General features: G+C 45.2%; 1 protein-coding gene across 5 annotated transcripts in view; it reads left to right on the top strand.

Moving 5' to 3' along the window:
• Window positions 1-20,729, top strand: part of pikfyve (phosphoinositide kinase, FYVE finger containing) — a 163,411-nt gene extending 142,682 nt beyond the window's left edge. For all 5 annotated transcript variants that reach the window (XM_039755300.1, XM_039755302.1, XM_039755298.1 and 2 more), the window contains 4 exons: window positions 4,371-4,499; window positions 4,593-4,854; window positions 11,921-11,995; window positions 19,479-20,729. In XM_039755300.1, coding sequence (XP_039611234.1) covers window positions 4,371-4,499; window positions 4,593-4,854; window positions 11,921-11,995; window positions 19,479-19,594 — 582 coding nt within the window. In that variant the 3' untranslated portion in view covers window positions 19,595-20,729. The remainder of the gene's footprint in view (window positions 1-4,370; window positions 4,500-4,592; window positions 4,855-11,920; window positions 11,996-19,478) is intronic.
• Window positions 20,730-26,929: the final 6,200 nt, after the last annotated feature.

The following is a 26,929-nucleotide window of genomic DNA, read 5'->3' as shown; positions in this document are numbered from 1 at the left end:
TAATGAAAATTGCATAATTAGATCTGGACCACCCTATATAGCATCAAAACATCATATTACATTATTAATATTGTTATTAATGTATTATTACTGCACTTCAATAATTATTACTAATTTTGGTGACGTATGTATTATGCACACAGAATGAAGAGATGCAGACAGGACGTCTTTATCCAAATGACATTCAATAACTAAATCGACTTAACGCTGCACTGGTCAGAACCACACGCCGTCATTATAACAGCTGTGATTGGCTGTTTAGTAACCTGTGACCGACAGATGCAGACTGTCCCGTGTCTACTGGTGCGAGGACTGAGTGAAGTGACCACACAGGATGGTCTTTAATTACAGTGAGGATATGGCAGTCAGTTTTTTTACAGTGTCAGTATATGATCCACATGCTGTAATTTAGCACATACTTGCTGGGACTCCCAGTTCTCCTTTCATTTAAATTAGAACTTTACAATAATGTTGACAATAACGCCCCCTTCACCCCAACAAGCCCCCCAAGGTTATTCAACCCTATGTCCTCCTACTAAAAAAGGGATGCAGAAACAGGTTGGATTCTCTCCAGGTGATGTGTTGTTAATTAGCCAGTGCAGTGAGCAGCTAAAAATGTTATAAGCTGAAGCATCTTCACCCGAATTATTATTATTTTTATTCAGGTTATAAATCCTGGCAGTTAGGAGTTTTGACAGTTCGGACTACTTGTCAAACTGTAACAATCTTACAATATCAGCAGAAAATCATTACAAGAAAAGTTATCAGGGCTGACACTCAAGCTGGCAATGGCCATAGTCAAAATCAAGACACATTTCTGATGGCACAGCAAGTCTCATGCCCGTTACCTGAGTTCTTAATATACACCGGGGTCTTAAGGGTGGCACAGTGGTAGTGCTGCTGCCTCGCAGTGAGGAGATCAGAGCTCGTGTCCGTTGTCCTCCTGCTAAGGACGTTGTCATTGTGTCCGTGTTGGTGTCATCCCAAAGACGTGAAGTTAGTAGGACTGGTGATTCTACGCTCGCCCCAACCCAAACGTGTGGATTTTACCTGATCGTCTTCTCTGCTTGTAAGGTTTCTTTGCAGTCCCTTCAGTTAAATGGTGCAGTCATGCACATTCCTAAAGGAAAGTTCAGAAAGCAAAGAAACAGTCAGATAGTTCTCTGTCCAAAAGTAAACCCTCAGCCATATTCCCCAAACCTCACTGTAGCACCCTGAAGCAGCTGTACGGCCATCAGCCCCTGCTTTGATTTCAAACTGCCCATTCATCAGTTACCTACAGGGGATTCTGCAGATACTCGGGACCCCTTCACTTTCTGTGCACTTCACTGTGTTGTGTGGGTTTCATTTTAAATGGATATGTTTGTCGTTTTTGCCCACCCAGCTACACTCGATAACCCATAATGACAAAGTGACGACATGTTTTCAGAAAGGGTTGCAAATTTATTCAAAATCAAAAACTGAAATCTGTCATTCCTAGAAGTATTCAGACCCGTCATCTCTGTTTTGCTAAGTGGGCCTCTAGAAGCTTCACACACCTGAATGGTGGCAAGTTGATCGCACTCCTCCAGGTAGACCACCTCAAGTGACCTCAAAATTGAAAAATCAACCTTTTATTGAATTTATGAAAAGGATATAACGTTCCATACAGTCAAGTCAAACTTCACAAAACCAAACTGAAATCAACACCCACCCATGAGAAAGAGAGGAAGGCCAACAGCCCGAGTGAAACAACTGACAGTCTTCAAGAGAGGAAGGATAAAGGCTTATTGTAAAATGTTATTGATGAAGTCCTGCCAGGTTTTCAGCAAGTTCTGTGTGGATACTCTTAAGTGAGAATTAGGATTTTGTACAGTTTCAGATAATATACAGTGGGTATAGAAAAGAATCCGTCCATCCATTATCCAACCCGCTATATCCTAACTACAGGGTCATGGGGGTCTGCTGGAGCCAATCCCAGCCAACACAGAGCACAAGGCAGGAAACAAACCCCGGGCAGGGCGCCAGCCCACCCCAGAGAAAAGAATCCCCCCCTTCGAAGTATTCCCATTTTTTTTTTTTTGCTTTACGGCCTTCAATGAAAACACACAAATTAATATTTCTTCTAACATCCAAGTAAAAGACATCACAGCTACAGTTCAGAAAAATTATATTAAATCAAAAACAAGATCTACTGAGATTAATAAAGGACCCCCATGTCATTTTGTTGACCCCCCCCTTTTGCTTTAATGCCAGCCTTGACTCTGTTGATTCTTCTCTATCAGCTTTGCACACCCAGACTGAGCCCACTCAATATTTGCCCCCCACACGTCTTTACAGTTTAACTCTCCAAGTTCGGTCACATTGAGTGGTGAGTGTTGGTGGTCTGCTATCTTCAGATCTTTCCACAGATTTTCACTGTGGTTTAGGTCTGGACTCTGACTGGCCACACCAGGACATTCACTTTTTTCTCCTTGAGCCACCGTGTGGTCCATTTTGCTGTGTGCTTCGGGTCGTTGGCGTGTTGAAAGGTGAACATTCTGCCCGTCTTCAGCTTTCTGGCAGAGGGTAGCAGGTTTTTCCTCAAGAATTTGATGGTATTTTTCCCCCATCCATTTGTCCTTCTACCCTAACGAGAGCCCCAGGCCTCCCACAACAGGATGCTGCCCCCTCCATGTTGTACTGTGGGTATGGTGTGTTGTGAATGGTGAGCTGCATTGGTGGACCGTTTGGTGTTGAGGCCAATTAGTTTAATTTTGGTCTCATCTGACCAGAAGACCTTTTTCCACTTGGCATCAGAATCTTCAAGGTGCATTCTGGGAAAGCTCAAACGAGCCTTAATGTGGCCTTTCTTGAGAAGTGCGACCCTCCTGAACAAGTCACAATTGTGGAGTGCTTGTCAAATTGTTGTCACATGCACACCATTAATGACCACTCTGTGCCCTCAGATCCTGTAACTCCTTCAAAGTGGCCATTGGCCTCTCAGTAGCCTCTCTTACCAGTTTCCTCCTTGCTCTTCCATCCAGTTTGGAGGGTCCTAGTAGTACCAAACTCTTCTTTATGATGGACTTTAATGGGATCCTTGGGATTGATAAAGCCTTTGAGATGTTTTTGTCTCCATCTCCTGCGTTATGTCTGTCCAAAACTCTGTCCCTGAGATCTTTTGAAAGTGGTTTGTCACCCATAGTCAGGTGTTGGCAGTCAGTTGTACTACCAAGGAAGGGAATGAATGGACCAGGAACAGCTTCACTAATCACACTCATTACAACTGAGCACAGGTGGAAGGAAACCAGTAACCGCAATGGAAATGGTGGGCACTGACACCTGACTGAGTTTAAGGGGGTGGGGGGGGGGTGGGTGTCCTTTATTAATCTCAGTATTTCTTATTTTTGATTTTTTATAATTTTTCTGAACTGTAGCTGTGATATCTTTGACGTGTAGAGTAAGTAAAGCTGGGAAGACATATTGGTTTGTGTTTTCATTTAAGGCTGTAAAGCAAAAAAAAAAATGGGAATATTTCGAAGGGGGGATTCTTTTGTGTATCCACTGTATAACATCAGTTACCCTACTGACTTAATCGAGGTGAGTTAGGATTCTTCCAGATGAGTGAGACAAGTCTACATGCTAATAGAGAAGTAACGGCCATTACAGTTTGCTTCTCCTTCTCCACTTTAAGCCCCCCTGTGAGCCCCCCAAACACAGCTGTTAATGGGTCAGGAGGGATTGTGACACCGAGGCTGTCTGACAGGCATTTAAAGATTTTGGTCCAGAACGTTGTTAATGTGGTACTCGCCTCCCTAAACACCTGGCCCAGTGCAACATTCGCAGGTTGGATTTTGCCCTGGAAACATTTTGGATGATTTGAAATGAGAGAGATGCGCTCAATAAAAGATTTTAAGTTGAATATTTGAATGTTTTGCACATATGGAGCTCGAGTGAATTCTGTGCATGGCTGCCTTCCACTCCGTGTCTGACATGTTGACTCTGTACTCTGGGATCTTTAAAAGGATGGGGACTTAAAAATGTTTTTATATATTATAGAAGTGCCTGTCGGACTCCCCAAGACTGATCACTAACTCTTCTGGAATAGAAATAGGTGGGAGGTGAGGAGAACTGGGCAGATTTCGCTTAGCAAAGTTTCTAATTTGGAGATTGTGGGAACATTGTGTTGATGGGAAGCTACATTTGGAGTGTAATTGTTCATAGGATTCAAAGACATTATTTATATACAAATCAAGCTTTATAAAGAAATATCAAAATGTGCCAAAGTCGTTGCCATTATAGCGAGAATCCGATAAAGAAAAGAAAGACGACAGTAATTAACTCGTTAGGTTAAAAGCAACAGTGGCTGACCGGGTGTTAATGTTTGCTTCTTTCTGTGTTGCCCTCAGAGACCAACGGCACTCGCTAAGATCCTCGGAGTTTATCGAATCGGCTACAAAAATTCTCAGAACAACACAGAGAAGAAACTGGACTTGCTTGTTATGGAGAACCTTTTCTATGGTCGCAAAATGGCACAGGTAAGAGATATATATACGGCTGCTGTTTCCTTTTTACGTTTTTCAGTTTAGTTATAGTTTGTAATTGCCGCTCATCTCCTCCCTTCTTCTTAGGTATTTGACCTTAAAGGATCTCTGCGAAACCGAAATGTGAAGACCGACTCTGGGAAAGAGAGCTGTGATGTAGTACTGCTGGACGAAAATCTGCTCAAGTTGGTGCGGGACAACCCTCTGTACATCCGCTCCCACTGCAAGTCTGTGCTGCGGGCCTCCATCCACAGCGACGCGTACTTCCTCTCCAGTCACCTCATCATCGACTACTCTCTGCTGGTGGGCAGGGACGACACTTCAGACGAGCTCGTGGTGGGGATCATTGGTGAGTGGAAAATGTTATGAATAAGAAAATTCAAAAATCAAAGATGTTACAGGTGGGGTCTCAGGTCAGGGCAGTCTCAACTGAAGGAAATTCCACGGATACGAAGGAGAACATCAAACTCTCCGAAAAAATTCTCTTCTGCTTAATTTTGATTACTTTTCATTTACTGGTTTTTACTTTCTCGTATCCAAAGTAAAGGGGAAGTACTGGAATCTTCCAAAAATTCCATTTCAAGATTTTGATGAATCTCAACGTTTATGACTGTCCTGTGTCCGGAAATACCATTTTTGGAATTATATGTGTGTGCGTGTGCAAACAGGATAACTTGAGTTCGCTTTCACTTCGGTCATCCAAATTTTGCTTACAAGTATAAGGTACAAAACGTAGATTTCTATCAACTGTTAGGCTATTTCCGCTAACCTTTTATTCATGCAGCTGCAGAGTCCAATTTATTTAACTTTACTTTTTTCTTGCATATGAAGTACAGAGAAAGTATAGTAATCATTAAAAAATTCGACCCCGAGATTCTGATGAATCTCGACGTTTTAGACCTCCCTGAGTCCGAAAATACCGTTTCTTGGAGTTATGTCTGTGTGTGTAAACGCGATAACGTGAGCTGCTTTCACGTATTTTGCATATACAGTGGTACTTCGGGTCACGACCATAATTCATTCCAAAAGTCTGGACGGGACCCTATTTGGTCGCGACCCGAACGTAATTTCCCCATAAGATTGTATAGGGTGGTCCAGATCTAATTATGCAATTTTTATTACGCTATAAGTATCTATCTATCTATCTATCTATCTATCTATCTATCTATCTATCTATCTATCTATCTATCTAACTTATTAAGTTTATCACATAGAAAATCACCCAAAAAATCCCGGTCATCTAGACGATCTGGATCTGCATAATTAGATCTGGACCACCCTGTATGTAAATACGATTAATCCATTTCAGACCGTACGAACTGTATGTAAATATATTTTTTTAAAGATTTTTAAGCACAAAAATAGTTAATTATACCATAGAATGCACAGTAACCTAAATGTAAAAACCTTGAACAACAGAGAAAATTAAAATTGCAGGAGTTCGCGCTAGACCCTTACGTTGATTTTAACTTCTTGTACTCGGCGGCAAGATCAGTAACACGAACGCCACGCTCATACATTTCAATGATTTCTTTCTTTAATTGGATTTCAATTTTCTTTGAACCTTTCTTCTCACCAACACTACCACTCTTTACTTGCTTAGAGGCCGTGGTTAATTTCAAAATGAATGCAGAAAAGCACACGAAATACTGAAGAGCACAAAGAGTTCACCGCAAATGAACGCACGTCTGACCGAGAATGATGTACAGTACAGGGAGAGACTGAACACGTGCGTCGTCTTTGTTAGGCCCTGTATACGCAAACAAAAGGAAATGGGAAACGGAGAATGGAAGATCATTGGCGCGTACGAACTGGAAGGGAAACTGGCCGCCAGTGTTTTTGTTCGCCGCCAGAGCATGTGGTCGTGAACAGATGCGAAATTTTGGCAAACTTTTTGATCGTAACCCGATTTGTACGTGTTCGGAAACGTTTGTGACCAGAGGTTCTACTGTAAGTATTGGGTACAAAACATAGATTTCTATCAATGTTTGAGTTATTTCCACTAACCAGAAATAGTACTTTATCTTTTATTCATGCCGCTGCAAAGTCCGATTTATTCAGCTTTACTTTTATTAGAATCGTTCAGTATATTATTAATTTGATTTGATTTGTTGTTGATGGTCGAGGCGCAGACAGGACTACTGTGCATGTTCTGTATTGTCCTGAGACCTGCGCTGTTGAATCTCCTTCATTTCTCAAGTGATGCCTCCACACTCTCTGCAGCACTTTGTCCAGGGTTGTATCCCCCGTCTCGTCCCCCATCAATTAGCTCCCACTCCTGTGAACGTTATATTACGACTAAATGTAACGCACTCCAATGTCTGACAGGTTTTGGAAAGGTAAACAGTCTTTTTCTTTTTTGGAAGCAAACCTTAAACATGGATGACAGTGGGGCCTTTAAGAGCGTGGCAACGGGTTTTGTTATCATAAGGGAATATTTATTTTGGTGGCTGAGCAGAGCGGGCTGCATGTAAATCAGAGTGATGTGATGAATTCTTGTCTTTATAGTCAGAATAATTAGAGCAGAGAAAAGGTTATGTAAACGAGTCGCTGTTGGCTGGCTCTACCACCCTGATTTCCGTTTCTTCTTGCGTTTACAATATGGAGTTGTTATTATTTTAGAATAATTTTAAATAGTAACTAGGGAAAAATGTGAATTTATTGCTAGCTTAGCCGCCCTAACATTTTTCAAAGGACTCCAGTAATAAAATCACCAAATGAGCCCTGTGACAATCTGAAAACAAAAAGAAGAACAATGGCACCCACCACCCCAGCCGGGGTTCAGAGCACTTCACTTTATTCTGTTGTCTGTGGGCTTAATGTGAAATGATGAGAACATCTGCCAGTCTGTTCGCACTTAATGACCTGGAATGACAAAGTGAGAACATACAGGGTGAGCCAACGAGAAGTAGCGCATTTCAAACGTTTATTCTACAAAAACGCTACGAGATCAAATGCATTTCAGTACGAAACAAAAAAGGGAATTCCAGATAGATGTTTGTTTTCACTGTGTTTTAAAAATGATGTCTTTAAGATGGTGGCCATCATTTGTGATACACTCTTCAAGACATTTTCTGAACGCTCACATGACTCGTTCAGCCATTTCAAGGGGCGATTTTGTGGCAAGTAGTGTCATTGAGGGCTTCGAGGTTTTGAGGTTGGTGTGTGTAGACCTTCGACTTGAGACAAGAAGAAATCGCACGGAGCGAGATCAGGCGAATATAAAGGCCACCCGACAGCTTCTACCGGAAACATCTCCCACAAAACTTGCATGGATCTTCGCGCAGGTCGTATGAGCCATCGCTCCAGGCATCCACCACATCCATTTCTTCCAGTTCTCCAGCATTTCAATGTCACGTCGTTCTGAAGTGACGGTGACCGTTGCTCAAAATAAATAAGGGCCTACAATGGTAAATTCTGCCACGGCGCACCGAACTGCAATAAGTGTGCTCACCGAACTCTGAAGTTCACGAGCGTTGGTTTCAGCCCAATAGCGGACTATTTGCTTATTCATGCAACCATCCATCCATCATCCAAACCGCTATATCCTAACTACAGGGTCACAGGGGTCTGCTGGAGTCAATCGCAGCCAGCACAGGGCGCAAGGCAGGAAACAAACCCCGAGCAGGGTGCCAGCCCACCGCAGGGTGTATTCACGTAATCATTCAAATGGAAATGTGCCTCGTCGCTGATGTCACATGACGATGGCATCTCGATGAACGGTTTGCAGGATGTTGGCGCACACAACTCTCTACGGCTCTCCCAGTCTCTCTCAGTGAGTTCCTGCACTGCCATCATGTTGCATGGATGGAGATGAAGGTCCTCATGCAAAATCAAAGACGTGTTGGAAATGCCTAAGGCAGAAACGCGCTGAATGTCTAGCAGACTGCAGAATGGATACCCTTACAGCTTGGATGTTTTCTGGTGTTTGTACAGTCCGAGGACAGCCTGCAGATTTTCTGTTCAATGTTGGACCCCTCTGTCTAAATTTAGAATTGTTTTCCGATTTGGGACGTCACCGTTAGGAGGCATGCTGAAGTGCGTCCAGAAGGCGCGTTACGTAGAGATGATGGCTTCCCCACTCAACCCACTCGGCTGCCTCTACCTCGCGCAATGACCTTGAGAAATGTGCTACTTCATTTTGGTTCAGAAAGGTCTGCAAGTTTAGTTAAACTCCCAATCTGAAGTCTTTCGTTCCTAGAAGCATTCAGACCCTTTGTTGTGTGCTGAGGTGCCTCCTGTTTGCTTCAGTTCTCCTTGAGATGTTTCTAGAACTTGACTGGAGTCCACCTGTGGCCAAATGAGTCGACTGGACATCGTTTAGAATGGCACACGTGGACCTGCGTACAGAAGTCCGCCCCCCAATTCACACTGCATGTCAGGGGAAAAAATAAACAAGCCATGAAATCCAAGGAACTCCCCCCACGATCAAAATGTGATGACAAGCAGAGATCAGGGCAAGGAGATAAAAACATTTCTGAAGCTCTGAGTGTTCCCAGGAGCCCAGTGGTCACAATAATTGTGACATGACATAGTAAAAGTTTGGCACCACCAGGACTCCCCCTTAAAGTTTGCTATTCAGCCAAACCGAGTATCGGGGCAATTAGGGTCTTGGTCAGGAAGGAGACCAGCAACCCAAGGGTTACTCTAACTGAGCCTCGGATGTCTTCTGCTGTTGGAAGGCCAACTGTCTCAGCAGCACTCAATAGAGCAGGTGTTTATGGTCGATGGAAGCCCCTCTTGAGTAACAACCTTATGACAGTGAAGGACTCAGAACAGGAGGACAAAGACTGTCTGGTCTGATGAGACCAAAACTGAACTGTTTGCACAAAACTCCAAGCACTATGTCTGGTGAAGACCAAGCGGGCACTGCTCATCGCCAGCCTAATACCATGTTACAGTGAGGCACAGTGGTATAGCATCATGCTGTGGGGGTGCTGGCACAGGCAGACTGGGCACACCTGAGGGATGGGTGACTGCAGCCAACTGCAGAGAGGTCCTTGAAGAAAACCTGCCACAGAGACTGGGGCACCCGGCCTGAACGACGCCCGAGTGTCCAATCCAAACTCCATAGGACGTGTGAGGAGAGACCTGAAGACGACACTTTACAGACGCTTCTCGCCCAGGCTAACGGAGCTTGACAGGACCTGCCAGGAGGAATGGGATCAGGTGTGCAAAGCTTACAGGAGCTCACCCAAGAAGATGTGAAGCTATGACTACTGCCTTCTACAAAGTGCTGAATTAAGGGGCTGAGTACGTCTAGGAATGACTTTTAATACATTTACAATCCTTTTTGAAAACATGGGATATTAAGTGTTGACTTCTTCTTTCAGCTGTTCCTGTTGCCACAGTGGATCATCTTCTTCCATATCTTCCTGTCCTCATCATCTTGCTCTGTCACACCCATCACCTGCATGTCCTTCCTCACCACATCCATAAACCTTCTCTTAGGCCTTCCTCTTCTCCTCTTACATAGCAGCTCTATCCTTAGCACCCTTCTCCCAATATACCGCTCATCTCTCCTCTGCACATGTCCAAACCAACGCAATCTCACCTCTCTGACTTTATCTCAAAACCTGAGCTGACCCTCTAATGTCCTCATTTCTAATCCTGTCCATCCTCGTCACATCCAATGCCAATCTTAGCATCTTTCACTCTGCCACCTCCAGCTCTGTCTCCTGTGCCACCGTCTCCAGCCCATATAACATAGCTGGTCTCACTACCGTCCTGTAGACCTTCCCTTTCACTCTTGGTGATACCCGTCTGTCACAAATCACTCCTGACACTCTTCTCCACCCACTCCACACTGCCTGCACTCTCTTCTTCACTTCTCTTCCACAATCCTTGTTACTCTGTACTGTTGATCCCAAGTATTTAAACTCCTCCACCTTATCCAACTCTACTCCCTCATCCTCACCATCCCACTGACCTCCATCTCATTTACACACATGTATTCTGTCTTGGTGGTCCTACTGCCCTTCATTCCTCTCCTCTCATATCTCCACCTCTCCAGGGTCTCCTCAACCTGCTCCCAACTCTCGCTACAGATCACAATGTCATCAGCAGACATCACAGTCCACAGGGACTCCTGTCTAATCTCGTCTGTCAGCCTGTCCATCACCACTGCAAATAAGAAAGGGCTCAGAGCCGATCCCTGCTGATGGGCAGAAATGCCAACTTTACCCATTTAAAATGAAATCTGCGCACGGTGGAGTGTGCTGAAAGTGCAGGGTGTCTGAATACTTTTTGAACCCACCGTACCGGCACAAGTGTCGGATGCCGCAAGTCGAAGAGGCCACCGGAGCAGTCCCACGAAGCAAGTCCGCTGAAGTTACGTGTGAATGCTCAGTAGAGTTGACGTTTCATGTGCCACGTCCGAGAATTTAAGAGCAGTTGCACTTTGGCCTACGCCAGTTAACGCCACATTACAGTCAACCAGTCACACCCGTCAGTCTCTCGCCGTCCCAACAGCGACAGAGAAGGTCAAACTCAAAGAAGCTAATTAGCAACAGAAACAGGTCACTAATTAGGAAAAGGGTTAGAATGAAAACCTGCAGCCACTGCGGCCCTCCAGGACCGGAGCTGGGCACCCCTGCTGTGAGTGTTCAGCCGTCAAGTCAGTATATGGTGGAGAGTAGCCATGACAGCCTTGAGTTGGTGGGCCTCAGGTCTGTCACTCCCTCGGCTCTGATATTATCCCCCCCCCTAAAGTGCTCGAGCTCCGTCAACTGTCATGGTGATCGTGGGGGGAAAAACGGCTTTCGTCAAGTTCGGCCACAAATTCTCAACTAGACGGAGATTTGGACTCGGACTCGGCCCCTCCAGGGCATTCACACTGCTGTTTTTGAGGTGGTGAAGATGGCTGAGAAACTTACAGATTTGCACCAAAGAGGGTCAGTGTTCTGTTATACGCTTTTTGTGTGCCAGGAGCTCCACATGTGAGCCCAGTATGGGGATAAAGTTGTCTCTCGTAGAGTCGTCTGTGAGTGGATTGAAATGTTCAAAAATGGCCGTACTAGTGTGACGGATGCAGATCGCTCCGGACGTCCAGCTGCAGCCACGTGATGATGATGTGAAAGCAGCGGTGCATCAGTGGCAACGCGCTATACATTATAAAGTTGGTATGACGGCGGGAAAAATTGCATCGCAAAGGGAGGTGATGGCGTAGAAAAGTGATGTCATTGTGTTTTTGAAATTCTTAATAAATAAAGAGTTAAAAAAAATAAATGTGCGGAAACTTTCTGAATGTCCCTCGTGCACCTTGAGATCCTGCTAGAATGTGACATTGAATGTTAACAGTTTGTCACGTGCCAAGTAAAAGAAGGCACAATTGACAACAGTAATTATTTTCTTTTTCCATCCTTTAAATGCAATGTATATAAAATGTACAATTTTCTTTTCTTTTCATTTTGAAGATTATATCCGGACGTTCACATGGGATAAGAAATTGGAAATGGTTGTGAAGTCAACTGGAATATTGGGTGGTCAAGGTATGTTAAACTAATTAATAATTCAACGTTTCTCTTTCTCTTTCTCTCAAGCACATTATGTGTAATGAGAACACTCTGAAGGACCTCTCTCTGCCACTGAATGTCGCCAGTCTCCCCAATTTCACACGTGACATCACCTCGGTAATTAAACCGATTACCAAAGCCCCCCACCTGCTCCCCAGCATGCCATCCACGTGTGAAAAACCCATGAAGAGACCTTTTGGGGAAACAAGTAACAGGTTAGCAACTTACAACTTTTCTGCAGCAAGGGACGTTAATGAAGCCTTGAAAGTTGATGTCAGCAATTCCTGCAGGTGTCCCAACCTTTGCTGATTACTTACCAACCCTACACCCTGTGAAGTGTCATTTGGACGATACTGCACTGTATATTGCTATCATAATGGTGAGAAGAACAAAGGCAATGAACAAAGGAGGACAGAAAGACTGTTTAGAGAAATTTCAAAGAAAGCCAAGGGGTCATCAAGTATGGCGTCCTACAATGGGGTTTACTCTAGTGTCCAAGTTCCTTTTGATGCTGTAGGAAATTGTATTCACTGACACTTTCTTTGCAGTTTCTTTAAAAGACTTGCACTTTAAAGGGTGTGGACCACCAGGGGGCGTTCCATCCACCCTACCCGACACAGACAAGCAGACACAATTACTGTCCAGCACACATACACTTTCTTATTTTCTGTGGGGTGTAATGCTTTCCCCCGTTCCCCATGCTCACAGCACATAAGCCAACACAGTCTTCTTCTTCCGCCTTCACTCCTCTCCCAGCAAGCTTCATCCACCTCCTCCAAGACTCTGGCTCTCCAAATGGAGTGAGGCGGCCCCTTTTATAGGGTACTCGGATCTTCTTCTGGCACACAGGTGTGCCCCCTGGTGGTGGACACGGGCCCCAGCAGGGCTGACCTTCCAAGCTCCATACCCATGGTCTCACTGTGAGTTGGGTGGGCTGCCCTCTCGTGTCCCGGGGGAGGCATTGCCCTGAAAATTTCCTCTTCTCCCGGTGCTTCCATTAGATAGATAGATAGATACTTTATTAATCCCACATTCCCATACTCCAGCAGCAGCATACTGATAAAGAACAATATTAAATTAAAGAGTGATAACAATGCAGGTATAACGGACAATAACTTTGTATAATGTTAACGTTTACCCCCCGAGTCACATAGTGTGGGGTCTCCTCAGTCTGTCAGTGGAGCAGGATGGTGACAGCAGTCTGTCGCTGAAGCTGCTCCTCTGTCTGGAGATGATCCTGGTCAGTGGATTCTCCATGATTGACAGGAGTCTGCTCAGCGCCCGTCGCTCTGCCACAGATGTCAAACTGTCCAGCTCCGTGTCTACAATAGAGCCTGCCTTCCTCACCAGTTTGTCCAGGTGTGAGGCGTCCCTCTTCTTTATGCTGCCTCCCCAGCACACCACCGCGTAGAAGATGGATCAGGAAATGGGGTGTCCCAGCCGTCCGCCACAAGGGTTATCATGTCTGTCTCTCTTGCTTTGCTCGTTGCCTTTTTCTTGGCATTATGATGCCGATGTACCGCTTCGCAAAGTCTAATAGTGTCCAAATAATTCTTCAGAGGGCTTGTAAGTAATCAACAAAAGTTGGGACACCTGCCGGAACTGCTGACATCAACTTTCAAGGCTTCGCTGACCTCCATTGCTGCAGAAAAGCTGCACGTTGTGTGGAATATTCGGACCCAGACACAAACAGGCAGACGCAGAATTTCCCAAGAAAATACACACGTTTTATTCTTCTCTGCACCTGCACAACACAACAACAGTGCACCAACCACCAATAATACAGTCTCTTTGGACCTCCTCCTTCTCTCTGCCGCCTCCGACTCCTCCCATTGCAAGCTCCGCCCTCATCCTCCCGACTCTGGCTCCCTGCATGGAGTGAGGCGGCCTATTTTATACGTCACCCGGATGCGCTCCAGCTGTTTCCTGATCTTCTTCCGGCAGTACTTCCTGGTGTGGTGGAAGTGCTGCCTTCCAGGGCTCCATGATTGTCCGAGCACCCCCTGGCGGTGACCACGGGCCCCAACAGGGATGAGATTCCAAGCTCTGCTCCCGTGGTCCCCACACAGTCCAGGGCAGCTGCCCTCTCGTGGCCCAGGGAAGGTATTGCTGCTGTCCAGGACCCCCAGCCGTCTGCCACAGTTGTTAACCCTTTACTTGTTCCTTTTTGCATAAATATGAAAATGACTTAATTGTTGAGTTTAACTTTTCTTTTGTTTCTAAGCCTATGGCAGTTTATCACTTACCTTTGGACTCATTTCAAATTATTCACTGAAGTTTAAGTAAAAGAATGGGAGAGTGTTCTGAAACTTTGGCCTGGCCGTGTGTGTGTGTGTTTGTGTTTGTGTTTGTGTGTACTCGTACATGTGCAGCCTTTGAGTCCTTGGCACACCAAATGCTGTAGCACCACCATACCACCTTCAGAGGCTGGCAGCAGAAGATGTCTACTAACGACGTTGCCGCTGGTTCCCCACAAACGTATGAAGTGGAAGAGGAAGCGGCTGCCTGTCCTTACCATGAACTGGGCTGAACCCCGGCCGTCCTTGGGCATCGTCACGTTTATTTAGCAGGGATTCTGACTTCGTGGCATTCAGGCCTAATCCTGCAGATGGTAGCTTTGGCTCCTTTGCCAAGCACACACACCAAACGCCTCAACCTGCCATCCCTCTCATACAGGGCAGGACTGCTATTGCAGCCACACCTCATCTTTAAGGGAAACCGAACCGGTCTGCCATGACGGTAAATCTGTAACAGTTATTTGGTGCGTGAGAATTTACATGGAAAGAACTTCAAAAAAAAGACTTCATCCTCACAATCACCTGCCAGAATTTTCACTCGCCGAATTCTCTGCCATCTGCACTCGTTTTAATTAGCTTTCCATTTAATGTCAGTGGCCAAGCTGGCACATAGGGCACCAACATATAAACGACTGACTTGGGCTTTGTAGGCAACTGACAGCACGTGCAAGCACCCAGCAGTCAGCAGACAGACGCCAGCAGCTGGAATTACGTAGATTGGCACGCTGGCCACTGATGGGCATAGGATTAGTTCATGAGGGTGCCAGGCCCAATTTGGGACACGTGAGAGAACCTCCACAGCTGCAGTCCAGCCTTGGCACGATAAAAGCACAAAGTGTTAACTTTTCAACACTAATTACAGTTTTTAGCTCAGTAAGCCATACACCCTTGGCACAGCTGGTGCCACACAGTACCCATAAATAGAATTCACTCCAATTCACTTCAGGTTTTTGCATTTTCTTGTTATACAACATTGAATCCATTAATTTGGGTTCTTTAACAAAAGAAAAAAAAGATGCTTTCATGTCAAAGTTAAAATGTTGGTCTAAATTAATCACAAATATGAAACACCAAATCATTGATCACATACTGCAAGTGTTCAGCCATCAAGTCAGTATGTGGTGGAGAACGGCCATGACAGCCTTGAGTTGGTGGGCTCGGGTCTCTCACTCCCTCGGCTCTGATATTGTCCCCCCTTAACTGCTCGAGCTCCGACAAGTGTCATGGTGATCGTGGGGTGGGAAAACGGCCTTCAAGTTCGGCCACGAATGCTCAACTAGACGGAGATGTGGACTCGGACTTGACCCCTCCAGGGCATTCATGTCACCGTTTTTAACCCTTAAACCAACACAACCAGCTATGGTTGGTTCCCAGTGCAGTGTGCCAGCCTGTCGAAGCTGATCAGTCGGTGCCGTACATTCGTGGAGCTGCCAGCTGGTCGCTGGACAAAGTAGGTGGGTCGTCACCTTAAGTTTAAAGCGAAGGCTGATTTAGGGCAGTGAACTGCCGGCGACACTCCTTGGCGGATCAGTGTCGATTGCCTAAACTACCCGTGGCGACCCATCATGAGACACTTTGCAAACCGTACGCGATTCTTTGACTTTCAGTACAGCGGCGACCAGTAACCCAAAGTTTAACCCTTAAACCGCCAGAACTGGCTATTTTCAGCTCTCAGTGCAATGTGCCAGCCTGTCAAAGCCGATCAGTCCGTGCCGTACATTCGTTGCGCAGCCAGCTCGTGACCACTGGCGCCCCCTAGCGAATCAGGGATTGTGCCGCTGCTCTAGACTAGCCTGCTGGCATCAGCGCTGGCCTCTGTGTGCAGCCAGTTCAAGTGCAGTTGGTTCTGTGATTTACTGAATGTCATCAATGGCGTGCGCCACTCGCACCTTCTACATGTCATAAGAGATTGTTGCAGTAGATTTTTCATTATTTTTACAGTTCATTGGCAGTATTGCAGTAATTGTGATGCTCTTTGCATGGAAAAAAAATAGGCGTTCCATTAACATTTCACTTTTTCTTGGTGAATTGTGACGTATCCTTAGAAAGTGCAGCAAAAAAAGTATTTGGCGTCCAGGGGGTGTGGCAGTTTAAGAGTTAAGCCATTGCTGCGTCTCCCTGGTGGGCTCGTCGTTTTCTTGCTCACTTTATCAGGGTCTCCTCTAGGATTTCTCCGTATTTTACTTCTCTGATTTCCGTCTCAAGCCTTCAACCCCTGCTACATCCCCACAGCCTGCTGCTGCTGCCACCTCCATTCTTCATGCTGAGGATGGCGTAGTTTTCATAGTTGTGTGGTGCAATTTGAATTATTTTTAGGACCTACTTGAGCGTTTGTACTTTTCATTGAACCAGGAAACTATTGTGGGTGGAGCTTAGTGCTGATTGGTTGATAACAAGCACTGGCGCCATCTTAGAAACCTGGTAGTAGTTACTGGTGAGGATGGTGTGTTGCCCTGTGCATCCCATCACTCTTCTTAGCTGATTCCCTGGTGCACCACAACATGCATTGCATCGTAGCAATCGTGTGGCACTCAGCGCCGCCTCACTCTTCATAGCCGAGTCCGTGACGCGCCATCCCATCCACCTCATCAAACCAGCAGGTCCCCCCCCCATGAACTCCCGATCTCGCCAGACTTCACACGGCAGCACTACTCTTAGCCGACTCCACAGCTCACCTCACATCGAGTGATCAAGTCCTCCATGAACTCCCGATCGCGTCACACTTCACACCACATAAAACTTCCTAACCGACTCCATGCTGCACAATACGTGGCTCCCCATAAACACGAGATATTTTGCATAAAGGTTACAGTTTTTGTGCCGTGGGAACGCAAGACACGAAAGTGGCCAAGGACCCCCAACTCCCCCAGAGGGGACTGGGCGGTCTCTTGGTCTGGAACCCCTACAGATTTTATTTTTTCTCCAGCCTTTGGAGTTTTTGTTTTTCTGTCCACCCTGGCCATCGGACCTTACTCTTATTCTATGTTAATTAATGTTGACTTATGTTTATCTTTTATTGTGTCTTCTATTTCTCTATTCATTTTGTAAAGCACTTTGAGCTACATTTTTTTTGTATGAATATGTGCTATATAAATAAATGTTGATTGATTGATTGAACTCACCCATGACCTACTGTACATCACTCGTTGATTCCTAAAAACCAAATTCCTGTGGTGGGAAGACGCCTTTTCTCTCCCGTTTTGTGGGACGACGAGGTCTTGTTGAAAGTCCAGGTGAATTCTGTCGTATGCTTTGTTTTGGTCGACTATTCCACTCTCCTGTTTAAAATAAATGTAGAAGGTCGGTTTGCAGGACATTCCTTTGATAAGTCAGTGCTGGTGGTTGTTTAAAACATTAGAACACTCGAGACGAGGACAGGCCATTCAGCCCAACAAAGCTCACCAGTCCTCTCCACTTATTTCTTCCAAGGAAACATCAAGTCGAGTTTTGAAAGTCCCTAACGTGTTATTGTCCGCCACACGACTTGCTCGCTTATTCCAAGTGTCTGTCGTTCTTTGTGTAAAGAAAAACTTCCTAATGTTTCGGTAAAATTTACCCTTCACAAGTTTCCAACTGTGTCCCCGTGTTCTTGATGAACTCATTTTAAAGTTAACATCTCGATCCACTGCACTAATTCCCTTCATTGTTTGAAACACTTTATTTGTGTCTCCTCTTCACCATCTTTATAGGCTCAGCTCTTTTCATCTTCCCTCATAACTCATCCCCTGTAGCCCCCATAATCAGCCTCGTCGCTCTTGTCTGGACCTTCTCTTGTGCTGTGATGTCCTTTTTGTAGCCTGGAGACCAAAACTGCACCCAGGACTCCAGATGAGGCCTCACCAGTGTGTTATAAAGCTGAGCAGGACCTCCTGTGATTTGTACTCCACACATCAAGGCGCTATATAACCTGATGCTCTGTTAGCCTTCTTAATGGCTTCTGAACACTGTTGGGAAGTTGATAGCTTAGAGTCCACTACGACTCCTAAATCCTTCTCATAAGGTGTACTCTCGATTTTCCGACCGCCTATTGTGTATTCAAAACTAATATTTTTACTTCCTATGTGTAATTCTTTACATTTCCTAACATTAAATTTCATCTGCCACAAATCTGCCCAAGCCTGTCTGCTGTCCAAGTCCTTCTGTGATGATATAACGGATTCCAAATTATCTGCCAATCCACCTATCTTGGTATCATCTGTCAACTTAACCAGCTTGTTCCTTATATTCCTATCTGAATCATTTATATACATTAAATAATATATATATGTATAAAAATACTTTTGAAAAACCACACTTATATTAAGTTAAAAAGTATACTAAAAAGTAAAACATAAGTCTCTCATACATCACTCGTAAAATAAAAGTGTAGGCGCTCTTCATCAATCAACATTCAAAAAACATTTTCTTAAAATCTTAGCAAAAGCGCCCACCTTTTATTTTACGAGTGATGTATGAGAGACTTATGTTTTACTTTTTAGTATACTTTTTAACTTAATATAAGTGTGGTTTTCAAAAGTATTTATATATATATATATATATATATATTATTTTAAACTTTTTAGTCTTGAAAATTGTTTTAAATATTCTTGAATGAAATGTTCTAACTGATACCAAAGCCAACTATTGTATAATATTTCTGCCCATTACTAGCGCCATCTATTGGTGAACTCTTCTTCATATGAAAATTTCATTTCTTAATTCACATGGATTAATTGATCAATTAGTGAAACTGATTGTTGATTCATGCATTGTCATCGGAAGTAAGTGTGCAAAATTGCAAGTCATTTGGACAATAGGAAGTGGGATAAATATCGATTACAAGATTTGTACCAGACAACAAACAGGTGAAGTTAAAATAAGCATGGTGGTAATAATAATAATAAAAAAAATAGCAGCAGCCCCCACACTGCCCCCTGCTGGTCACCACTCTTAACATCACCTAATCCTGATGAGGTTCCTCACACCATCACCCACCTGTGTCTGAGCCAATTCTGCACCCATCTACACCCTGAACTGCCACTTCTTTTAGTTTGATGCCCACCCTCTCATGTTCTCATGTAGCACCTCATCAAATGCTTTCAGTAATGCCATCTGCTCCAGTCTGATCAGCAGTTTCAAGCCTTTCAAAGTAATGACTTTTAATTCTTAATTTTCATTCACAGGCAAAATGCCCACCGTGGTCTCCCCAGAGCTGTACAGGACTCGCTTCTGTGAAGCCATGGATAAGTACTTCCTCATGGTCCCTGATCACTGGACGGGCTTGGGGGTGAACTGCTGAAACATTCTTTTTCTTTTGTTTTATTATTTCCACGATTGGCTCCATGAGGACACGTGTCATCCAATCACAAGAAGCTAAACTACGTGATTTAAAAAAGCAAACGGAAACACTTTATCAGCTTAGACCTGACCGTAGCCTTAACGACGTGAACTCCATTGAAGTCTGACGCTGCTCTCTTCACATTCCACGGCTTTCTGGAAATCCAAAGGACAATCCGTGACAACACTACTTGACATCGCTTCATTCAAGCTGGACCACCCACTTTTTTTTTTGTTTTTTTTGACTCCCCCTCTGCCCCCTTTCGTTGGACCATCTCATTTCGGCTCAGATTTGGTACAGAATAATACGCCACGGCGTCGAGAGCCCTCCTCAAAAATCTCATTTTGCAGCTCGTGACGATGGACTGTTAACCCCCCCAATATTTTTCTCCACAGTTTTTCTTGTATATTTTGTATTGAACTTGTTTCTTCAGAGATATTTTATACTTTTGGGACTCATGTGAGGTCAATGGTAAGATTTAACTTAAGTAAATAAAGCTAACCAGCTACGTACGGCACTGGGACGGGACGGCACTCTGAAGCGGCTGCTCTTTAGTGTGCGGGTTTGGCTTTGTATACTAAAGAAAAAAACAAAAAGAACAGAATATAAAAGGGGGTCTGCTTGATGTGACTGAACCGCTGCTCATTTCTGTGCCATGTGCTAGACTGGCATTATGCCCGGTGCTGTCTGAATGACTGAATTCATAATGTTGGCTTAGAATGATAATAATTAATAATAGCTGTAATAACATTTACATTTGTCCATTTAGCGAACGCTTTTATCCAAGGTGACTTACAAAAGAGGCCATCGTTAATTAGGGTCTGTCTTAAGCAAGATTGGTGCAGAAAAACGATCTTAACAAAGGAAAACATGATTGAGACTTTAGAAGTAAGCAGCCATTAAGCCGATTAAAGCACAAGCTAAATGAACCTCACCTTAGCTACGAAAAGAAGATCACATCATTTGGGCACACTTACCGTATTTACTCGCGGAAAAGTCAGGCTTGATTTTAACGTATAATTTCTGGTATTTTATAATGTCGGTCGTATAAGTCGAATGCGGAAAACTCACGATATTGGTCCAAGAGATCACGATATGCTAACGCCCACCTGAGAGAGGAACCACGGGGCACACGGCCTTTTGTGCCTACGTGACCACACGGTGATACCCGCACTATTCCAAACTGACGTTAGCAGTAATTTTGTGCATCTTACACCCCTCATACACTTTTATTGTAAGAGCGTCCCTTATCTACGATCAGAAGAAAATATGAAACTGGTCTGAAATTAAACGTCGGTGAAGTGGCAAAAGAAATTGGTAACTGCGCTGTACTGTAAGTGTCGTATTTTTGAACAGGCATACAAGTCTGATTTTATGATCGATTTACTTATTCGCGAGTAAATACGGTAAGTTCCAAAACAGGAAACGCATCTTCAACATGCCCTTTTTTTAAATGAGCACGTAGCCTCAGAGTGAGACATTAAGGGCTTCTCAATGATAATAATCGGGACATGAAACCGAGTCAAGGAGCAAGCAAGAGTTAGTTAAGCCGATCGGTCGTCAAGTTTAAATCGCTAACCAAACATCGAGGTACCCACACCAAGAGCAAAGTTCTAAAGCCAGGAAATGAATCCTCGCCAAAAGAATCGCACAGGGATTGTCCGCAAACTTGGATGAGAGCACGAATGCCGGCACCCACCTTCAAACCCGTCGCGCTAACAACGTTAGATGCCGCAACTGCTGTGAGTCGCATCTCGGCAGTGGGGCTCACAAAATGGTGGTACCCACTGTAACACTGGGAAAGGTGTCGGGCACGTCCTGTGACCCCTTCACCCCCAGTATAATGAAAAAAAATTGAAATAAACCAGACCGAGCAATGTCTTCTCAGAAACGAGTGCAACAGAGAACTGACAGAAAATGAGTGCGCTGCCACTTGTATGGATTCCAGATAGGAAGTGCCGGGTCCAGGAGATCGGAAGTGATGTCAGTGCTGGGACGACAGGCGATCTTCCGTTCTCCGTAGAGAGAGATAGAAGGGGCTTTGGGACACAGAGCCACCCCCTGGCTCAGCGGGTAATTTACCTTCAGCTGCCCTCCCGCATGTGACACGATATACAAAACAAAATGGCCTCACGGCATTGCGCCGTCATTGTTTTTACTTTGTCAAAATGTCGTGTAGGGAGAAGTACATGTTATTCTCATGGTCCTTGGGTTCCAAAACCCCTAAATAGATGCATGATGGGAAACCCTTAAAGTATAATGAAAAGCTGGAGGGCATTCAGCTCGGTGCAGGACAAACACTGTGGACTGCAGGAACTTCCGTTATGATAGAGACGACTGTTACATTAAATTATTAGAAACGTACATATTGTGGACGATTAAGGTGGCACAGTAAGGAGACCTGGGTTCATTTTCCCTGGTCCTCCCTTTGTGGAGTTTGCATGTTCTCCCCGTGTCTGCGTGGGTTTCCTCCCACAGTCCAAAGACATTCAGGTTAGGTGCATTGACGATCCTAAATTGTCCCAAGTATGTGTGTGTCTGTGTGCCCTGCGGTGGGTTGGCATCCTGCCCGGGGTTTGTTTCCTGCCTTGCACCCTGTGTAGGCTGGAATTGGCTCCAGCAGACCCCCGTGACCCTGTAGTTAGGATATAGCAGATTGGAAAATGACTGGCATATTGTGGAAGAATGGATGCCCGGTAAAGGACTGGCATTCCATCCAAGGTGGGCTCCTGCCTGGCTACATCTTGCCCAAGTCAAAAGAGATCAGTCGGTGAACAGGCAGGCAGCTTGGCATAGTGGGTGACGTCTTTGGACTCGAAACCCTTGAGGATGTGGCTTCAGATCCCACTACTGACACCACTGTGTGATCACGAGCAAGTCACCTGACCTAGAAAGACAAAAGCAATGGAACCAATCGTACCTCAAATGTCATGAGTCACCTTGGATGAAGGTGTTTGCCAAATAAATAAAATAAATGGAGGGTGACATTCGACGGGCGTGCAGGGCTGTGTTCTGTGTGGCCAAATTGTTGTAAACTTGAGAGGTCCCAAAGCACCAACTCCTGACGAAGAAATCCCCCAAAAATACCCACTAATGGGGCTGCTGTCAAAACCCTGGATTTGTGTGCTCCTAACCAGGACTCTTTAAACATAAAGATTTATTTTCAGTAAGGTGCTCTTTAACAATGACCCTCTGAAGACCACAAAAGGCAAAGCAGGAATTGCCTGCAGACAAAGCCACAAACACAATCGAGTAGAAAATGGCCATAACTCCAGGAATGACACAACAGCACCAAAAAAAATCACCAAACTCCCCAAACCCACCACGCGTATTCAATGAACTGCAAGGTGGGCTGTCCCCACCTTTATAGGGCTGAGATGAGCCCCGTGTAGTGATGGGCACCCACAAAACACAAGGAATATAAAAGGAGACGCTTGGACCAAAATGAGTAAAATAATCAAACAAAAAAACATCTGAACCCCAGTCTGGTGGGGCACAACACTGATAGAAGCATAATAAATAATATTATACGCTGTCCATTCAATTGGTCCTAAGGTGTTTATTGGCATAAGCAATGTAAGGAATTGCTGGGACCCCCAAACCCTCAGAGAGAGAGAGAGAGTGAAGTGGGGTAAAGGAGATGAGGTCCCACTGTAAATGTCTCATTTAGGGCCCATAAAAGCCCTAATCTGTTGGTGGTCAGACGGACACCTTATGACGCTCTGGCGTCTTCCAGCCTTGTGCCCACTGCTCACTCTATACGTGCCGCCACCCTGAAGCCTGTTTAGAAAACGAGATAATGGATACTCGTCTGTAAAATACTCCAAACATAGGGGCCACAGCAGCAGGCCAGGGCCTCCTAAAATGGCTTTACCCCAAAGCTGCCACTCCCCAATGTTGCCAATGCGTTTATTATTCATTTTTATTTTTACAGAGTTTTCTTTGTTGATTTACGAGGTAGAGTTTCTGTAGACCGAGATTCCAAATCTTTTTTTATTAGTTTTTTTTGGTGATCCCGTCCACGTTTGAAGGGGACGCCTACCTCAGACGTTGTGCGCCCCCGGTAAGAACGCAGCGGGTTAAAAGGCGGCTGTTTCAGGAAAACCTCCTCATCCAAGTTTTGCGGATTCCATTCGTTTTAAAAAGACGCGGCACTCGGGTCCCAATCCAGGTTCTTCGTCATTTGGTGGGTGCGCCATCAGCATGGGCTCCCAACCTCTCCTTCTTTCTTTTCCTAAACTACTTTTTGGTCTCAAGTTGTGCCTGAGTTTTCAAACAAGATTTTTGACTTTTCTTTTGGTTTCAATGTGGCTGTGTTCTTGGGTTTGACCCCTCGTGTCTGACTTTTCTCCCGATCCCTTGCTAGTTTTGTTAGCATGATACCCAAACTACTACGAGCAGGGTTTGGCCAAGACAGGCCCAAAGAATAGAGAGCTGGCTTTAGAAGAGAGTCTTAACAATATCTCAAAAATGGGAGAGATACTGAGAAAGACAATCCGAAAGAAATATAAATCTTTATAAATGAATGAAAATAGCAAAATTCCTCAACCGGACTCTTTAATCCAGGCCTTTAATGACCTAATGGGCACGGTCATCAGCAGTGTGTCTGTCTGCGCAGAGAGTGTCAACCTTGTCATCGAGAGGTTTACTGACCTCAACAGTGATGATCATGTGACTCTGGTGACTCGTCCTATGAAGTCAGTAGACGGATTGGGAGAGCATGAGGGGTCATGAGGTCAACACAAAGGGGTGTGTGGCGCTCCTGATATCAGCAAAAGGACGAAGGTCCAAGTCTTTAGAGTCCTGGGGCTTCCTGTTTGTGAGACATGGACGCTATCCACTGATCTGAGACTCCATCATGTGTGTCTCTTTGGAGAATCCTTGGGTACCGTTGCTTTGTCTTTGTGTTGCTCACGGAGTCCCGAATGAGGCACATGACCCGCATTGTGAGGGAGCGTCCATTATGGCACTACAGCCATGTGGCGCGTTTCCCCGAGGGTGATCCGGCTCACTTTCGAGGACCTGAGTGGCTGGACCTTGCAGGCCAAGGGGTCACCCACCTGGCTGTGGCAGATAGAGGGTCATTTCTGGTACTGGACCACGTGTCTGCCTGTGTTGCCAAGTTGTTTCGTTGTGTAGTGGGTGAGGCAACGAGCTGTAGCAGTGCAGGCTCCCCAACATGACTTGACGTGGGGGTCTTTAAGATTTCTCAAAAATGTCTTGCAAGGGAGAGAAAAGGCTAGTAAGAAGAATCCGTAGAAAAAAACCTTTACAAATGAATTCTTTTTTTTTTTTCCCCCAGAGAAAGAAAATAACAAAAATGCACAGAAGAGCAAAAAGTGGCAAATACGTAATCCGTAAAGGAATAAGCGAATTGAAAAAGCAATATGCAAAAAAGACAAACTCGACGAAGCACTTATAAAGGCAGGGGGAGGGGCCAGCAGCTGTGATGTCAGGGTGGACCCGCCTCTTGAGGCTCCACCCACAGAGTTACTGGGAATGCCATCACATTGAAAGACAAAACGAGTAGAAATGACACACAAATGAGAAACACTGATCATTCAAAACTGACCGATAAAACACAACAATAAAATAGAAAACAAACCTAAGCTGGGGAATAAAGAGAACAGATACCACCCAGGGTGTCGGCAGCCTTTTGTGAGGATCTTCTGCTGCTTCATTTTGTTTCTTTTTTGGAGAATTTCTCCCTGTTTTGTTTGTCTGAAAACGAATTGTATTTATTGTTTCATTTTCTTTGTCGTAGCCGTGTGTGTTTAATATTGCACTTTGTATCCTGGGCTGCCTTCCCGTTGCAGGGTGTCGCTGCATGTGTCAAATGATGGCAGTAAATACAAGTTTGCACTTAAAAAAAATAAAAGACTCCTAAAAACATGTAAAAGTTAAGTTTTGGTAAGAAACGGTAAGTTTGAAGTCACACTGCACGTCCCACTTGGTATTCGCTATGAGGATTTCAGATTACACGACACATAAAGCCAGCGGCCCATCAACGTGACTTCTGATTGGAGGGGATGTCAGACTTAATGACTGCGGTCGCCCCTCTCTACACTGGTACTGTTAGTGCTGTGCAGAGTGGAGGCAGACCCTCTGCGTTTCTCCCAGTTGATTCTGGAGGTCATCAGCGGTGTGTGTTCTGCTCCTACTCAGTTCAATGCTTGTATGGACTGAGCGTTGGATAAGGATGTGGGGTCCAGTGGCTGTGGGGCATCTGTTGGTGAAGAAAGATTCACGGATCTTGACTTTGCTGACGATGCTGTGATCTTCGTGGAGTCAATGGAGGCTCTGATTGGGGTACTCGACAGACTGAGTGAGGGGTCTGAGGGTCTGGGCTTGTGAGGGTCCTGATAAAAACCAAAGAGCCAGGCTTTTAATGGGCACGGCCATCTTCACTGTGAGTGTCGACCTCATCGAGAGGTTTACTTATCTCTGCAGTGACATTCATGACTCTGGTGACAGACTGGGAGAGCATGAGGGGTCATGAGGTCGCTGGAAAGGGGTGTGTGGCGCTCCCAATATCTGCAAAAGGACGAAGGTCCAAGTCTTTAGAGTCCTGGTGCTCCCTGTCTTGCTATATGGTTGCGAGACATGGATGCTATCCAGTGACCTGAGACAAAGACGGGTGCCGCTGGTTTGACTTTGTGTTGCTCACAGAGTCCCGAATGAGGCACATGACCTGCATTGTAAGGGAGCGTCCGTTACGGCACTGCGGCCATGTGGCGCGTTTCCCCCGAGGGTGATCCAGCTCGTAAGATCCTCATTGTTGGGGACCCAAGTGGCTGGACCAGGCTAAGGGGTCACCCATGTAACACCTGGCTGCGGCAGATAGAGGGTCATTTCCAGAGGGTAGGACTGGACCGCGTGTCTGCCTGGGGGTGTTGCCAACCGGGATCCTGAGTTGTTCCGCTGTGTAGTAGGTGCGGCGATGCTCTGTACCAGTGCATGCTCCCCAACTTGACTTGACTTGGCCCCTCTCGTTGCGTTGAGGGTGTCAGATTACACGACAGATAAAGCCAGCGGCCCATCAACGCGACTTCTTCTTGGAGGGGATGTCAGACTTAATGACTGCGGTCGCCCCTCTTGTTGCGTTGAGGGTGTCAGATTACACAACCTGTTAACGCAGCGCACGACCAGTAACAGGACTCTGTGATGAGTTTCTTCCAGGGTATGCCAAGCTCGTCACATTCTGTGAATGCGTTTCAGGTGTGGCAAGTTCAGCCACAATCTCAAGCTTTTTTTTACTTTCCTTTTTCTATTCTGCCGAGGTAAAGTCAGACACGA

The sequence above is a fragment of the Polypterus senegalus genome, chromosome 6 (assembly GCF_016835505.1).
Source record: "Polypterus senegalus isolate Bchr_013 chromosome 6, ASM1683550v1, whole genome shotgun sequence".
NCBI lineage: Eukaryota > Metazoa > Chordata > Cladistia > Polypteriformes > Polypteridae > Polypterus > Polypterus senegalus.
Note: the sequence above shows the minus strand (reverse complement) of the source record. Positions and strands in the feature narration are given on the sequence as shown.